We start from the raw sequence: 18,461 nt of genomic DNA on the forward strand, positions 1-18,461 counted from the left end.
TGTAATCACTGTTTCTGAGAACTGCTTCATATCTGTGCTGCATGGAGTCAAATTCTGGCACCTGTGCACAGTTATTCCAGCGCAGGACGATTGGACTACATTCCACAATTCTGCATTTCTTGGTTTTGCCTCAAACAGTATGTTTGATGTTACCCCACAAGTCTTCTATTGGATTAAGGTCTGGGGATTGAGCTGGCTTCTCCATAACTTCATCTTGTTGGTCTGGAACGAAGATGCTGCTAATTTGCTGGTGTGTTTGGGGCTGTTGGCTTGTTGAAGCACCCATTTCAAGGGTATTTCCTCTTCGGCATAAGGCAGCGTGACCTTTTCAAGTATTTTGATGTATTCAAATTGATTCATGATCCCTCATATGCGGTAAATAGTATGAGAAACATGCCCATATCATGATGCTTGGTCCACTATGCTTCACTGTCTTCCCAGTGTACTGTGGCTTAAATTGAGTTTTGGGAGGTTATCTGACAAACTGTCAGTGGCCCAACAGGCTTGCCTTCATCAGTCCACAAAATGTTGTGCCATTTCTCTTTCAGCCAGTCAGTGTGTTGTGTGGCAAATTGGGGGCTTCATCCCGTAGCTTGGCTGCCAGCCTGTGAGCAGGACCTATGTCCCTTTTGTCCTTTATTTAACACAATTATGACAGGGTTGGAGAGGAGAGCGAGGAACTGCAGCAGCAGCAGCCAGGTTTTTTCTTTGTTCACATGTGCGCGCGCGAACGGGACTGGAGGTCCTCAAACTGGGTCTTGGAGAGGCGGAAGTACCGCTGAAAACGGCCGTCATCCAGACGCAGCTCCTGCAGCAAATGATGAATTTGTGGCATCCGGTGTGAATGCGGCTCAAGCAGAGTGACACTCCGGGCGATGGTGCGCGCCCATCGCCAGGCGAGGGATGCGAATTTGTGGCGTCCTGTGTAAATGCGGCATAATTGTTACAGCACTCACACGTAACTTTAGCCCTTCTTTTATCACACTGAAACTGATCATTGGCTGAGTCTTTGCCATTCTTCGGAGTGTGAGATGGCCTCGGAATCGCAGAAAACTGCTTTTTTAATTGTTATATTTCATATAAAAAATCAATTTCTATATAAAATATTTATTTATATTAAAAAAACTTGTTGCTTTAGTTTTAACATAAGTATTGCGAAGTGAATGCAGTCGCGGTTTACCGTGGAACTTTCCCAATTTTTAAGATCAGTATAAATTTTTCTGTGTCCTGTCTGAACTCTGCAGGGGGGGGGGGACATGTTTTTCAACTTTTCTTTTAAAGTCTGTTCTGGGTGTCTGTGAGTGTCCTCACTGTGGTTAAACTAAAAACACAGCTCTAGACCCGCAACACATTAACAGCAAATACTAATGCTTTATTTGTTTTGTTTTGTTTTAAATAAGCCTGAACTCTTTCTGAGGACAACATAACTTTGCTTGTCAGAGACTGTAAACCAGGGGTGAATCCAGATGGAAAGAGGGTGTTTTGGGTGACATGCCCCCCCCCCCACACACACACAATACCCCTTGACTAAAGGCCCGCTTTTGAAAATATTTTTCATACTTATTATTATTATTATTATTATTATTATTTTAACAACTAATATGTTTAAAACAATATTAAGCTGAGTCTATGTTACTGTAGTTCTGGACTAAGTTTTATTGATGAGCCACATAAAGATAAGTTTAGTTAATTTAACTAAAGGCCCACTTTTGAAAATATTTTTACATACTTATTATTATTATTATTATTTTAACAACTAATATGTTTAAAACAATATTAAGCTGAGTCTATGTTACTGTAGTTCTGGACTAAGTTTTATTGATGAGCCACATAAAGATAAGTTTAGTTAATTTAAGTTTTTTACATAACTAAAGTCAGATGTGAAGCCATAACTTTTTTTAATGTAACATCTAAGCTCGGGCATTACTGGATCTGTTTGGGGTTCTAGCTTTAAAATCAGAATGAGTATGGCTCTTGTGGTTAGTAATCTTATCAAGCAAGCATGTAGGTTGTGACATCAGTTTTGGATAAAGGCAAACAAAACGTTAAAATGTGCAAAAGAAAGTACAAATACAACTCATAATAAGCAGGACAACTCAATGGGGGGGCAGGGTGAGAAAATAGCCGTAAAAAAAAAAACTCCAGAATGCATCTTTGGACACCAAAAACCCCAAATTTTTTGATCCCCTGTTGACCAAAGTCCACTTTTACACCCCCCCCCCCCCCCCCAACCATTTCAGGTCCTGGCTGCCAGCCTGAGATTTTAATTGATTTTGAATCAACTGCACTGTCACATGATGTGATTAGAGTCTTTCTACAGGGTGACTCCCCCCCCCCCCCAAAAAAAAAAACAGAACCCATTAAAATTGTAGTAAATCCTACAAGCATTCCAAGACATATTGGGGAAAACTATTGTTCCAGTCATCTTCCCCAGCATGTCTTGGTCAACCAAGGGAAAGACAACAAATCATACCATAGGGGGCATAATTTGGAAAGGACATTACTTTTGTGCAAAGCGACCAACATAACTGAAACTTTGGGGAATGGCTGTACACAGACTGAAGGATTTGTAGACCTTTGTAAGATTTAGTCCAGTTTTTATGGGTTCTGGGTTTTTATTTGGGGGGGTCCACCCTGTATAAATGATGTTGCATTAGAAAAGAGCAGCGATGAATGAAATATAACCTTGTTCAGCAGGAGAACTGTTTTCTAGTTGTATGTAAAAGTTTGTGCACCCCTGATGATTTCCATGATTTTCCTTTACAAATCATTGGTTGTTTGGATTAGCATTTTCTGTTAAATATATCATATAGCAGACAAACACACTGATATTTGAGAAATGAAATGAAGTTTATAGGATTTACAGAACGTGTGCAATAATTCTTTAAACAAAATGAGGCAGGTGCATAAATTTGGGCACCCCAACAGGAAAAAAAAAAACATAAATATTTAGTAGATCACAGCCTTTAAACGCTTCATATAGCTTCCAATGAGAGTCCGGATTCTGGTTGAAGGTATTTTGGACCATTCTTCTTTAAAAAACATCACAGGTTTGTTGGTTTCCGAGCATGGACAGCCCGCTTAAAATCACACCACAGATTTTCAATAATATTCATGTCTGGGGACTGAGGTGGCCATTCCAGAACATTGTACTTGTTCCTCTGTATGAATGCCGTACAAGCTTTTGAGCAGTGTTTAAGGTCGTTGTCTTGTTGAAAGATCCAGCCGCAGCACAACTTCAACTTTGTCACTGATTCATTTACATTGTTCTGAAGAATCTGCTGATATTGACTGGAATCCATGTGACCCTCAGCTTTAACAAGATTCCCAGGACCTGCACTGACCACACAGCCACACAGCATAATGGAACCACCTCCAAATATTACTGTAGGTAGCAAGTGTTTTTCTTGAAATGCTATGTTCTTTTTTTAGCCATGCATAACGCCCCTTGTTGTGTCCAAATCACTCAATCTTAGTTTCATCAGTCCACAGCACCTTATTCCTAAATGAAGCTGGCTTGTCCAAATGTGCTTTAGCATACCTCAAGTGACTCTGTTTGTGGTGTGTACACAGAAGAGACTTCCTCTGCATTACAGCATCATACAGCATCTCTTTGTGCAAAGTGTGCTGTGTAGTTGAATGATGCACAGAGACACTTTCTGCAGCAATATCATGTTGTAGGTTTTTGGAGCAGGTTGACTGACTGTTCTCACCATCCTTCTCTTCAGCTTATCTGAGTTTTTCTTGGCCTGCCACTTCGGGCCTTAACTGGTACTGTGCCTGCAGTCTTCCATTTCCTCTCTATGTTCCCCACAGTGGAAACTGATAGCTGAAATCTCTGAGATAGCTTTTTGTATCCTTCCCCTAAACCATGATGTTGAACAATCTTTGTTTTCAGGTCATTTGAGAGTTATTTAGAGGCTCCCATGTTGCCACTCATTAGAAGAGATGTAAAGAGGGGAACATTTGCAAATGGCCACCTTAAACACCAGTAAGCTTACCAAACCAATTTTGTGTTCCAATAATTAGTGCTAAATGTATTAAAATCAATAAAATGACAAGGGTACCCAAATTTATGCACCTGCCCAATTTTGTTTAAATAATTATTGCACACTTTCTGTAAATACTAGAAATATCATTTCTTTTCTCAAATATCAGTGTGTTCGTCTGCTATATGATATATTTAACTGAAATTTCTCATCCAGACAGCCAATGATTTATAAAAGAATATCATGTCATCAAATTATCAGGAGTGCCAAAACTTTTGCATACAACTGTATTTTCTTACCTGTCTCCACCTTGTTTTACCTTAAATCTTAGGATGCAATCACAAAAGGGTTTCTATAAAAAGATAGATGTGAACAGCTTATGATTTATCTGTAAAAAACAAACAAATTTCAGTCAGAAGGGTTTTTTAATTCACTTTAATCTCTGTATTTTAAGGATTTTGAGCTTTACCCCCTTTTTAAACACACTGCTGTTATTTTGAACACAATGGTGTTCAAGTTGTTTTTCTCTGACCAATATTCCAAACCCTAAAATGTTTTAAAATTAAAATGTTTTGTGAAATAACAATGATGTGACTTTTTAGTTGATTGACTAATCCACACCATCCATCTTCAGGTGCAGCACATCACACTAATGATTAGCAATGATCTGGTTTGTTGCTTTGTAAGAGTCTTTGGCTAATCTTTGGTGCCGGCAAAAAACAAACAAGGCTAGCGTCATGCTACGCCATCATAGGCTGAAAATGGAATCTGAAAGAGGGACAATGTGCTGAAAATACTGTAAGGCAGCATTATCTTAGTGAAGTTGTATGGCACAGGAGCATGCTTATGACTCCACAGATAACCATCAGCACTCATCCCATTTATATCAGGGGTGTCCCCGTGCATGAAACCTCCCAAACATTAGGTGCTTGGAGGATGTGCATGTCCATGTAGTGGTGTGGATGGGATGGATAGGAAGAGACTGTGAGCCAGGTTAGGATCATAATTTTCAAATGCTGTTTCCCTGTCCAGTGGTTTGCAATTTGTCACGTTATGCCGGTGTGAACATGAGCTCAGTGTCATGTAGCCATAACCACACACACTGCGAATATCTTGAGATTAACACAGTTTTTGTCTTCTCAGAGCACTTCCTCAGAAGCGGCTGAAGCGAAGGTGAGTTTCGTTCACTTCTACACGTGTGCTTGTTTGACAACGCAGACATGTAAATTCATGTATACAGCATAGTAGCCGGTTACTAATCACTCACAATTTGATGCTTTGCCTTAATGGAAGAACAGACCATTTTGAACCACGAGTCATGTGATTTGGCTCATTTGAACATGATGTCATATTTGGACATTGCTCATTTCTCCACTAATTGACCTCAGTACAATTAAAGCTTGTGATGCACAGAGTGTAATGTGTCTGCAGAGGAAGCCAGCTCAGCATCTGAACATCCAGGATAAAATTAATTTCTCACACAGCCAGGACACACAGTAATAACATATGTGTCTTTGTGCTCAGTCTGTGACCAGTCCTCTTTGGACCCAACGCTTAAAGGGAAAGCCTTGTTCAGAGGAGGTTTAACGACATGAGGCGCTCTACATCTGTCTTTGCTGAACAGAAAGACTGAAGTTCCCATGAAAAGAATTGAAACTAGCTGCACGCTTTCTTTTTTATCCTCCCATTGTAAGTTTTGTATATTTGAAATTGCTGTTTCAGTGAAGTGTGGCGTGCGAAAAACTTCCTTTTTAATCATGCCACAAACTGATAAAACTTTTGTACCCAGTGGTGTGAAAACTGTTTTGTGTAACCTTGTTGGAAAAGCAAAAATATTTTATAAATGTTTTGTGCAAACTATTTATGCAATTTTTTAACTTATTTTTATACTATAAAGTTGCTGGTGTATTGTGGATGTTTGTAAAATGTTTTGAATGGACCCGTGTTTACTGTAATAATAAATGTGAACCATCAGTTTTAGGGGAAATGGAAATGTGATTATTATTGTATATCTGTCATCTTGGATTTTCATATTTATGCTTTTTGAAGGCATTGCTGTTGACTTCTCTATAAATCTGGAGGTTAACTTAATACTATTGTTACAGGGGAACAACCAAGCAGATGAAGAAATTTAAACATGATTTCACATTCTGAAAGACTAAGTTCACATTGTACAACGGCACTTATGTGAAAATGTAGCATTCAGTCCTTTGCTGTACTCATCTTTGACAGTTGCTTCTTTTGTGGATAAATCATTTGTTTAAAAAGTGATGAAGTAATATATGGCAGTTAGCAGGGCAGTGTTGCAGGATTTTGTAACGTGCTCAAAATGGCAACAAAAGAATGCTAACAACCTACTTTTTAGAAGTTTGGGCCAACTAATGAAAATTATTAATCGGGTGTGGTTAATCATCAACTAATCAATGAGCAATCTTAATAAATGAGTAAGCTCAAATTTAAGTAATGAAACTTACAAGTGACTAACTAAAAAACTATAGAATTATTAGTTGAAACCATGGTATTAACAGTGAACTACATGGGAAGAGTATTTATGTAAGAGTACAAATTAATAAGTGAGCACTGGTTGCTGATGGATGTTGGTCTGTGCTGGTTACTGCTTGATCTCTGTCCACAGTTAAACAATTTGTCTGTTTTCGATGGAAGAAGTACTCAGTCCTTTTCAGACCCCGAGGGCCGTTGGTGCCGGTGCTCATTACCGGATTCTGTAGCATGAAGTGGATGGAAGTCAGTTGTACAGCATGCATAGTTAATTACTTAAAAAAAAAAAATGGGTGCACAAGATTGAATTTGTTTTGGATGTTCTTCACACACGGTCAGACTCATACATACGGGCTCAAATATAAGGGTGCGTGGTATATACAGTAGACTATGTAGATGATGTAAATGATATAAATTTGGCCTATGATAGACATTTGGACTCCACCAACCAATCGCGATAGCACTTGTTGATGCAAGCACAGAGCAGGAGGAGCTGATTTAAAAAAAAAAAACAAAACAAAAAACTGCGCACTTCAAGCTCTATACCAGTTTTTAAATTCTGTTAATAGGCAGACTGTAACGTGAATTATGATTGATCATGTCGAGGGGCAGGAGAAGCAGACAAAATAACCACACCTTCCCCTTTATCATTGGTGGAAAAGAATTGTCTCAGCCAATCAGGATCACCAACTCACGTGGGTGGTCTCTGAGGACTTTCTGGACCAAACACCACAAAAGGCAGACAAAAGTACCAACACTGCTTCCAGCTGGATAGAAACAGGAATGACAAAGTGTGATGTTATCCCAGGGTTCAAAAATGCATGTCCAAGGTCTTGTTTTGGACAGGAATTGTTTTTCTGAGTGGCACAACCCCAATTCCAATGAAGTTGGGATGTTGTGTAAAATGTAAATTAAAAACAGAATACAATGAATTGCAAATCCTCTTCAATCTATATTCTATTGAGTACACCATAAAGACAAGATATTTAATGTTCAAACTGATAGACTTTTTTGTTTTTGTATAAATATTTGCTCATTTTGAAATGGATGCCTGCATCACATTTCAAAAAAGTTGGGACGGGGCATCAAAAGACTGGGAAAGTTGATGAATGCTCAAAGAACACCTAATTGGAAAGAGGTGAGTGTCATGATTAGGTATAAAAGGAGCATACCCAAAAGGCTCATTTGTTCATGAGCAAAGATGGGGTGAGGGTCACCAGTTTGTGAACAACTGCGTAAAAACAGTCCATCAGTTCAAGAACAATGTTTCTCAATGTTCAATTGCAAGGAATTTAGGGATTCCATCATCTACAGTCCATAATATAATCAGAAGATTCAGAGAATCTGGAGAATTTTGTACACGTAAGCGGCAAGGCTGAAAACCAACATTGAATGCCCATGACCTTCAATCCCTCAGATGGCACTGCATTAAAAAACGACATCATTTTGTGAAGGATCTCACCGCGTGGGCTCAGGAACACTTCAGAAAACCATTGTCAGTTAACACAGTTCGTCGCTACATCTACAAGTGCAAGTTAAAACTCTGTCATGCAAAGCGAAAGCCATACATCAATAACATCCAGAAACGCCACCACCTTCTCTGGGCCCGAGCTCATTTGAAATGGACAGATGCAAAGTGGAAAAGTGTGCTGTGGTACTAGACTGGCCTGCCTGCAGTCCAGACCTGTCGCCCATTAAAAATGTGTGGTGCATTATGAAGTACAAAATACGACAACGGAGACCCTCGACTGTTCAACAACTGAAGTCGTACGTACATCAAGCAAGAATGGGAAAGAATTCCACTGACAAAGCTTCAACAATTAGTGTCCTCAGCTACCAAACACTTAATGAGTGTTGTTAGAAGGAAAGGTGATGTAACACAGTGGTAAACATACCACTGTCCCAGCTTTTTTTGAAATGTGTTGCAGGCATCCATTTCAAAATGAGCAAATATTTGCACAAAAACAAAGTTTATCAGTTTGAACATTAAATATCTTGTCTTTGTGATGTACTCAACTGATTATAGGTTGAAGAGGATTTGCAAATCATTGTATTCTGTTTTAATTTACATTTTGCACAACATCCCAACTTTATTGGAATTGGGGTTGTAGTTCAATTTAAATTGAATCACCTTATAAAGCACCAAATCACAACAAAAGCCATCTCAACAGTTCAGCATAAAAATTCAAATACATAAATAAAAAAAAAAAAATTCAAATACATAATTAAAACCAGAAGTAAAATAATTAAACAGATAAAATAACTATTGAGAAGAAAGAGAATAAAAATAGGTTTTAAGTCTTGACTTAAAAATGTGCACAGACTCCGACTGCCTCAGTCGCAGGAGGTTACAAGATCATCAGATATATACAAGTTATAAGGAATTATAGCCACTTTGCCAAGATCTGGAAAAAGACCGAAACTGTCAAACTCAGCAAAGAGGAAAATATTTTTGGATGATCAGGAACAGCCCAGTGATCTGGAAGATGCTGAAACACCAGCATTGCCATGTACAGTATGCTTAAGCAGGTTTTACAACGGCATGGACTGAGAAGCTGCCATTCAAGAAAAAAAGAACAAAAAAAAAAGCATCTGTTCCAAATCTGGTACTTGACTTCAGTTTTTCCTTACTACTGTTGCCTTTTTTTTTTCCATTTGCCTTGAATTTCCTTCTACAAGAGTGCAGTGGGCCCCAGACCCGGGGTCTAAAGCTGCACCCTTAACATTACTGGCTTTGTATCCAAGGGCTCTCTTCAAGATGGTGACCTTTCCTCTCCTCATATACTTTGATGCAGGTTGGTATGGTTCATAGGGTTAGACCTAACCTTTGTGAAGCACCTTGGGGTGACTTGTGTTGTGATTTGGGGCTATATATTTGGGAGTAAAATTTGCAACTGACCTCGCAGACATAAAAAAGAAAAAAAAAAAACCTTTTGGTAAAGTTTTGTGGTCATATGAGATGAAGATTGAGCTATTTGCAAACTGGACAAAATAATGATTTACCTGAGAATTCTTCAACAAAACCTGAAACCATCACAGAGATGGTTAAAATGTGGACATACTTGGATGTTCAACATGCAGTAGCCCCAAACACACGGGAGCTGGTTGTGGAATGGATACAGCAGACTCACTAAATGTTCTGATCTCAGCCCTATTGAAAATATCTAGACTGTGCTTAAACCTCACGTGTGACTTTACGGTTTTCTCTCATTCTAACGTACTATATTAACACACAAACATAAAATTGACTAGGAAAAAGGTTTTTTTTTTCTTTTTACTGTGAAAACCACAAACATTAACAAATCATTTTTGTAACTTGGAATACAAATATACATGTTAAATTTCAAATGTAGCAAAAAAACAAAGTTATATCTAACTATTTACATTAAAATACAAGAATGCTTCAGGCATTTTTTGTACAACTATTTACAATGCAATAAGCTGCCCCTCAAGAAAGAAAATTCCATCAAAAGACCTGTCCTGTGTTGAAAATCACAGGCCTGACACTTCCTCCTGTTGTCCACTTGGGGGCAGCATTAGCCCCTTGGGTGTTATTATTTTCCTATTCCTTAATCTGACTGACATGTCCACCCACATTGGGGTGGAGGGAGTGGTCAATGATCGTGGGGTTCATGGTTTTTCATTGGTTGATGTTATGCGTTCTCTACCATTGTTAAAGGTGAAACTTTTTTCCTCCACCAGCCAGAGGTGTCAAAACGGGCAGACGTTCACGCACGGGTTGATGGCAGTACACTTCTGCAACCAAATACGTGGGCCTGTGAACATTTTGTTTTGCTTTGGCTGTGCCTTTCCCACCAAATGGCTGGACCTTTCCACCAAATGATAAAGGGAGAAATCATGGTTTTGTTTCTCCTTGTAATTGCTCTGGACAGAGAGAAGAAAAGAGTGAGAGAACCTCCCGTTAGCGCGCGTGCTGGATGAAGTGACTGCACGGAGCAGTGCTCCACACATTCACATAATATTCAGGAAAAAGCCCAGCGAAAATTATTAATCACCATTCAGGTTTTACTGGTCTATCAACAAAATTTAAAAACTGGTATATAGGTTGAAGTCTGCACTCTCAGTAAACATCCAAATGGAAGCTGAGCGTGTGGGGAATTCGATGGGAGGGCTGCTAAATTTGGTTTTGTGACTTTGATGCGTATCCACGTCAAACGACTCCAGTGGGTTAAAAGTGGGATTGGTGATTTGTTGATGGTTACTACAAGCATGTGGTCAAAGTAAAACTTGCTGCAGGATGTTCGATCACATTATTAGGTGTGCTGTATGTAATTTTGACCCTGTGTTTATATTCAAAAACCGAAATAAAATGTATGCACCATATTCTTTTGTTTTTGTTACAATTCAAAGAAATAATTGAAAGTCCAATGTTGTTCTGAAATCCTTGTCAGCAATGACTATACATTTTTGAAACTTGAATGTAGTTATTTATGTCATGCTAAATTACAATAATCAGTTCTACACAGCAAGTTTATACATTTTATTTATTTGTAACTTCAGGTTGTCCTCAGTTCTGAGTTTTTGTTTGTTTTTGTTGTTTTTTATTTTTGTATAAGAAGATAAATAAAGCGCATTTATATAGCGCTTTTTCCATCTGCATCATCTGCTTTACAAATAATGCCTCACATTCACCCCGATGTGAGGGTGCTGCCCTCACATACAAGGTGCTCACTACACACAGGGCGCAATAGGGGATTAAAGACCTTGCCCAAGGACCCTTAATGATTTTCCAGTCAGTCTGGGATTTGAACCAAGGATCCTCTGGTTTCAAGCCCAATGCCTTAACCACTAGACCATCACCTCCCCTGTGTTATGATAAATGGTCACAATAAAAATACATTTTCAGGAAGATGAAAGATAAGTCGTGAACAGTATATGGAATTTCCGTGACTTATAGGACAAAACCGTGTGCTGTTGAACATTTTTGAAATAGATGGATGCAATTGCTGATATATATATATATATATATATATATATATATATATATATATATATATTTGTCTTTTTTGAAGTGTTGGTTTTTACTGCTTGTTGAAGACTTTAATGGAGAGTGACTGAGCTACCCCAGGGTCCTCACTATTCCCTTTCAAATTTTGAAGAATTAACAATGTGTGTGTAGGATGCAGGCAAAGACTTCAGAAATTTAAGACTTCAGGAAATTAATCTCAAGTGTCTCGTTTTACCCAACCAGTCTGTCATCACTTCACAAGTCCCACCTCAATAACATGAAATGTTAGTTAGCATACATTAAAGTTACAAAACTGTTATTCAAAGACTCGGTTTGTTAATATTTTGTATTATGTAATGGCTGAGTGGATCCTTGTCATTTGATTGGTGGTTTGTGTCATGTGACATACAAAATTACCATTTCATACCATTTGCCGTTGTGTTTCATTGACCGTGCAATAGTTCTTTTTTACTGTAGCGTGCAATTTTGGTGTGATATGAAATGTGCTATTGCACGCCCCAACCACCGCACATGCTCACACTACCGGGGGTGGCATTTAGCTAAACATCAAATCAAATCAAATCAATTTTATTTATATAGCACCAAATCACAACAAACAGTTGCCCCAAGGCGCTTTATATTGTAAGGCAAAGCCATACAATAATTGCGGAAAAACCCCAATGGTCAAAACAACCCCCTGTGAGCAAGCACTTCGCGACAGTGGGAAGGAAAAACTCCCTTTTAACAGGAAGAAACCTCCAGCAGAACCAGGCTCAGGGAGAGGCAGTCTTCTGCTGGGACTGGTTGGGGCTGAGGGAGAGAATCAGGAAAAAGACATGCTGTGGAAGAGAGCAGAGATCAATCACTAATGATTAAATGCAGAGTGGTGCATACAGAGCAAAAAGAGAAAGAAACACTCTGCATCATAGGAACCCCCCAGCAGTCTAAGTCTATAGCAGCATAACTAAGAGATGGTTCAGGGTCACCTGATCCAGCCCTAACTATAAGCTTTAGCAAAAAGGAAAGTTTTAAGCCTAATCTTAAAAGTAGAGAGGGTGTCTGTCTCCCTGATCCGAATTGGGAGCTGGTTCCAGAGGAGAGGAGCCTGAAAGCTGAAGGCTCTGCCTCCCATTCTACTCTTACAAACCCTAGGAACTACAAGTAAGCCTGCAGTCAGAGCGAAGCGCTCTATTGGGGTGATATGGTACTATGAGGTCCCTAAGATAAGATGGGACCTGATTATTCAAAACCTTATAAGTAAGAAGAAGAATTTTAAATTCTATTCTAGAATTAACAGGAAGCCAATGAAGAGAGGCCAATATGGGTGAGATTTGCTCTCCTAGTCCCTGTCAGTACTCTAGCTGCAGCATTTTGAATTAACTGAAGGCTTTTCAGGGAACTTTTAGGACAACCTGATAATAATGAATTACAATAGTCCAGCCTAGAGGAAATAAATGCATGAATTAGTTTTTCAGCATCACTCTGAGACAAGACCTTTCTAATTTTAGAGATATTGCGCAAATGCAAAAAAGCAGTCCTACATATTTGTTGTTTAATATGCGCATTGCATGACATATACTGATCAAAAATGACTCCAAGATTTCTCACAGTATTACTAGAGGTCAGGGTAATGCCATCCAGAGTAAGGATCTGGTTAGACACCATGTTTCTAAGATTTGTGGGGCCAAGTACAATAACTTCAGTTTTATCTGAGTTTAAAAGCAGGAAATTGGAGGTCATCCATGTCTTTATGTCTGTAAGACAATCCTGCAGTTTAACTAATTGGTGTGTGTCCTCTGGCTTCATGGATAGATAAAGCTGGGTATCATCTGCGTAACAATGAAAATTTAAGCAATGCTGTCTAATAATACTGCCTAAGGGAAGCATGTATAAAGTGAATAAAATTGGTCCTAGCACAGAACCTTGTGGAACTCCATAATTAACTTTAGTCTGTGAAGAAGATTCCCCATTTACATGAACAAATTGTAATCTATTAGATAAATATGATTCAAACCACCGCAGCGCAGTGCCTTTAATACCTACGGCATGCTTTAATCTCTGTAATAAAATTTTATGGTCAACAGTATCAAAAGCAGCACTGAGGTCTAATAGAACAAGCACAGAGATGAGTCCACTGTCTGAGGCCATAAGAAGATCATTTGTAACCTTCACTAATGCTGTTTCTGTACTATGATGAATTCTAAACCCTGACTGAAACTCTTCAAATAGACCATTCCTCTGCAGATGATCAGTTAGCTGTTTTACAACTACCCTTTCAAGAATTTTTGAGAGAAAAGGAAGGTTGGACATTGGCCTATAATTAGCTAAGATAGCTGGGTCAAGTGATGGCTTTATAAGTAATGGTTTAATTACTGCCACCTTAAAAGCCTGTGGTACATAGCCAACTAATAAAGATAGATTGATCATATTTAAGATCGAAGCATTAATTAATGGTAGGGCTTCCTTGAGCAGCCTGGTAGGAATGGGGTCTAATAGACATGTTGATGGTTTGGAGGAAGTAACTAATGAAAATAACTCAGACAGAACAATCGGAGCGAAAGAGTCTAACCAAATACCGGCATCACTGAAAGCAGCCAAAGAGAACGATATGTCTTTGGGATGGTTATGAGTAATTTTTTCTCTAATAGTTAAAATTTTATTAGCAGAGAAAGTCATAAAGTCATTACTAGTTAAAGTTAAAGGAATACTCGGCTCAATAGAGCTCTGACTCTTTGTCAGCCTGGCTACAGTGCTGAAAAGAAACCTGGGGTTGTTCTTATTTTCTTCAATTAGTGATTAGTAGTAAGATGTCCTAGCTTTACGGAGGGCTTTTTTTTTATAGAGCAACAGACTCTTTTTCCAGGCTAAGTGAAGATCTTCTAAATTAGTGAGACGCCATTTCCTCTCCAATTTACGGGTTATCTGCTTTAAGCTGCGAGATTGTGAGTTATACCACGGAGTCAGGCACTTCTGATTTAAGGTTCTCTTTTTCAGAGGAGCTACAGCATCCAAAGTTGTCCTCAATGAGGATATAAAACTATTGACGAGATAATCTATCTCACTCACAGAGTTTAGGTAGCTACTCTGCCTTGTGTTGGTATATGTCATTGGAGAACATAAAGAAGGAATCATATCCTTAAACCTAGTTACAGCGCTTTCTGAAAGACTTCTACTGTAATGAAACTTATTCCCCACTGCTGGGTAGTCCATCAGAGTAAATGTAAATGTTATTAAGAAATGATCAGACAGAAGGGGGTTTTCAGGGAATACTGTTAAGTCTTCAATTTCCATACCATAAGTCAGAACAAGATCTAAGGTATGATTAAAGTGGTGGGTGGACTCATTTACATTTTGAGCAAAGCCAATTGAGTCTAATAATAGATTAAATGCAGTGTTGAGGCTGTCATTCTCTGCATCTGTGTGGATGTTAAAATCGCCCACTATAATTATCTTATCTGAGCTAAGCACTAAGTCAAACAAAAGGTCTGAAAATTCACAGAGAAACTCACAGTAACGACCAGGTGGACGATAGATAACAACAAATAAAACTGTTTTTTGGGACTTCCAATTTGGATGGACAAGACTAAGAGTCAAGCTTTCAAATGAATTAAAGCTCTGTCTGGGTTTTTGATTAATTATTTAGCTGGAGTGGAAGATTGCTGCTAATCCTCCGCCTCAGCCCGTGCTACGAACGTTCTGGCAGTTAGTGTGACTCGGGGGTGTTGACTCATTTAAACTAACATATTCATCCTGCTGTAACCAGGTTTCTGTAAGGCAGAATAAATCAATATGTTGATAAATTATTATATCATTTACTAACAGGGACTTAGAAGAGAGAGACCTAATGTTTAATAGACCACATTTAACTGTTTTAGTTTGTGGTGCAGTTGAAGGTGCTATATTATTTTTCTTTTTGAATTTTTATGCTTAAATAGATTTTTGCTGGTTATTGGTGGTCTGGGAGCAGGCACCGTCTCTACGGGGATGGGGTAATGAGGGGATGGCAGGGGGAGAGAAGCTGCAGAGAGGTGTGTAAGACTACAACTCTGCTTCCTGGTCCCAACCCTGGATAGTCATGGTTTGGAGGATTTAAGAAAATTGGCCAGATTTCTAGAAATGAGAGCTGCTCCATCCAAAGTGGGATGGATGCCGTCTCTCCTAACAAGACCAGGTTTTCCCCAGAAGCTTTGCCAATTATCTATGAAGCCCACCTCATTTTTTGAACACGACAGCATTTGTTTTGCTGATGGATGACAAATTAAAGGAGCTAAGTGATGGTGCTAATTCTTCTAACACACACACACAAAAAAACAAATCCACTATGCTGTAAGGCGTCTGGAGGCATGAAGAACTGAAAAGCTAGAAATTTTTGATGTGATTTTTTGCTGCACTAAGGAACTGCACAAAGTCGTTTTTGTTTGTTTTTTTGTTTTTTGTTTTTTGTTTTTTTGGAAGTACACAAAGGCAGTGCACGACATCACGGCCTACATTGTCGAAATTTTGGACACCAATTTAAAGTTCGTGTTGGACTGTTAAGCACCAGTGGAACACCAAAATGTAAGTCCCTTTTGTGTTGTTTATAAATTAATAAAATATCAAATGACAAGGATCTATTTTAGCTGTTATATAAAAACAAATAATGTTTTTTTCATTCCTTCAATGGAATGAATGTTTAATTTGGTGAAAGATGGAATGTACCATCTTTCACCCCATGAAATATCCGTACCATTGAACTCATAAACTTTTATATTTTGTATACTATGTGCTGTTACAGTTTGAAATGAGGAACTATTTGTAATAAAATGTGAGAAATGTCTGATGTGGATGGATATAGGTCATTTGTACAGATTACAATATACAGTCCTGGTCTGCTGCCCTCTGCTGGAAGAGTTATTCTCATCTGCTTCATGTTATGATGTCCAGGGGATAGGCACTGAGCCAATAGGCTCCAGGATCTGTATGGGATTTCTTTCAATCTTGCTGGTTTTCTTGGCATTTGGAAACATCAGAAGGGAGCCATATGTCCCTTGACTTCATCAGGTCTGTCTCAAGAGGATTGGTGGTGGTGGTCAGTTTTGGCCTCATGCTGTGGGGGAGTTAATGACTTGATGGGCAAGACAGAGCTTCTGTTGGTCATAGTGAACATGCCTAAGGCGTTCATGCAGAGGTCTGCTACAGTATGACAGTGCTCCCCTGCTTCATAATTTCTTGTGTAGTATCATGCAAAATGCATGCCTAGTATTTGAGGCAGCACAGTGGAATGGTGCTGAACACAGCAAGAAAGTCCAGGGTTCAGTTCCACCAATGCTTATTTCCTTTCTGTGTGGAATTTGCATCTTCTCCTAGTGTCTATGTGGATTTCTTCAAATTATGTAAAATGCTCTTTCAACTGCCACTGACCAAGAGACAGTCTCTAGACTTGGACTTGGCTCACTGGTGCCAGAGTATGGTTACCTACTACTCCTACACTCAACAAAAATATAAACGCAACACTTTTGGTTTTGCTCCCATTTTGTATGAGATGAACTCAAAGATCTAAAACTTTTTCCACATACACAATATCACCATTTCCCTTAAATATTGTTCACAAACCAGTCTAAATCTGTGATAGTGAGCACTTCTCCTTTGCTGAGATAATCCATCCCACCTCACAGGTGTGCCATATCAAGATTCTGATTAGACACCATGATTAGTGCACAGGTGTGCCTTAGACTGTCCACAATAAAAGGCCACTCTGAAAGGTGCAGTTTTATCACACAGCACAATGCCACAGATGTCGCAAGATTTGAGGGAGCGTGCAATTGGCATGCTGACAGCAGGAATGTCAACCAGAGCTGTTGCTCGTGTATTGAATGTTCATTTCTCTACCATAAGCCGTCTCCAAAGGCATTTCAGAGAATTTGGCAGTACATCCAACCAGCCTCACAACCGCAGACCACGTGTAACCACACCAGCCCAGGACCTCCACATCCAGCATGTTCACCTCCAAGATTGTCTGAGACCAGCCACTCGGACAGCTGCTGAAACAATCGGTTTGCATAACCAAAGAATTTCTGCACAAACTGTCAGAAACCATCTCAGGGAAGCTCATCTGCATGCTCGGTGTCCTCATCGGGGTCTCGACCTGACTCCAGTTCGTCGTCGTAACCGACTTGAGTGGGCAAATGCTCACATTCGCTGGCGTTTGGCACGTTGGAGAGGTGTTCTCTTCACGGATGAATCCCGGTTCACACTGTCCAGGGCAGATGGCAGACAGCGTGTGTGGCATCGTGTGGGTGAGCGGTTTTGTGATGTCAATGTTGTGGATCGAGTGGCCCATGGTGGCGGTGGGGTTATGGTATGGGCAGGCGTCTGTTATGGACGAAGAACACAGGTAAATTTTATTGATGGCATTTTGAATGCACAGAGATACCGTGACGAGATCCTGAGGCCCATTGTGCCATCCAAGAACAATTGACAACCTGATCAACTCTATGCGAAGGAGATGTGTTGCACTGCATCAGGCAAATGGTGGTCACACCAGATACTGACTGGTATCCCCCCCCCTCCAATAAAACAAAACTGCACCTTTCAGAGTGGCCTTTTATTGTGGACAGTCTAAGGCACACCTGTGCACTAATCATGGTGTCTAATCAGCATCTTGATATGGCACACCTGTGAGGTGGGATGGATTATCTCAGCAAAGGAGAAGTGCTCACTATCACAGATTTAGACTGGTTTGTGAATAATATTTGAGGGAAATGGTGATATTATGTATGTGGAAAAAGTTTTAGATCTTTGAGTTCATCTCATACAAAATGGGAGCAAAACCAAAAGTGTTGCGTTTATGTACTTGTTGGATTACTATATACAATTATAGACTTTTGATGAGGTGTACCCGTGATTATGCGGACCTGGTCAGGATCCAGGATCCAGCATCCTGACCAGGTCCGCATAATCACGGGTACACCGAATCAAAAGTCTATAACTGCTTTATTATATGGTAAACAAGAAAATTGGGAGTT

General features: G+C 39.4%; 1 protein-coding gene across 1 annotated transcript in view; it reads left to right on the forward strand.

The window, feature by feature from the left end:
• The window catches only part of LOC117515638 (zinc finger protein AEBP2-like), an 87,389-nt gene extending 81,413 nt beyond the window's left edge, over positions 1-5,976 (forward strand). The window contains 2 exon segments of the mRNA XM_034176287.1: positions 5,133-5,162; positions 5,514-5,976. Coding sequence (XP_034032178.1) covers positions 5,133-5,162; positions 5,514-5,520 — 37 coding nt within the window. The 3' untranslated portion in view covers positions 5,521-5,976.
• The last annotated feature ends 12,485 nt before the right edge of the window (positions 5,977-18,461 follow it).

This window comes from Thalassophryne amazonica, chromosome 8, assembly GCF_902500255.1.
Source record: "Thalassophryne amazonica chromosome 8, fThaAma1.1, whole genome shotgun sequence".
NCBI lineage: Eukaryota > Metazoa > Chordata > Actinopteri > Batrachoidiformes > Batrachoididae > Thalassophryne > Thalassophryne amazonica.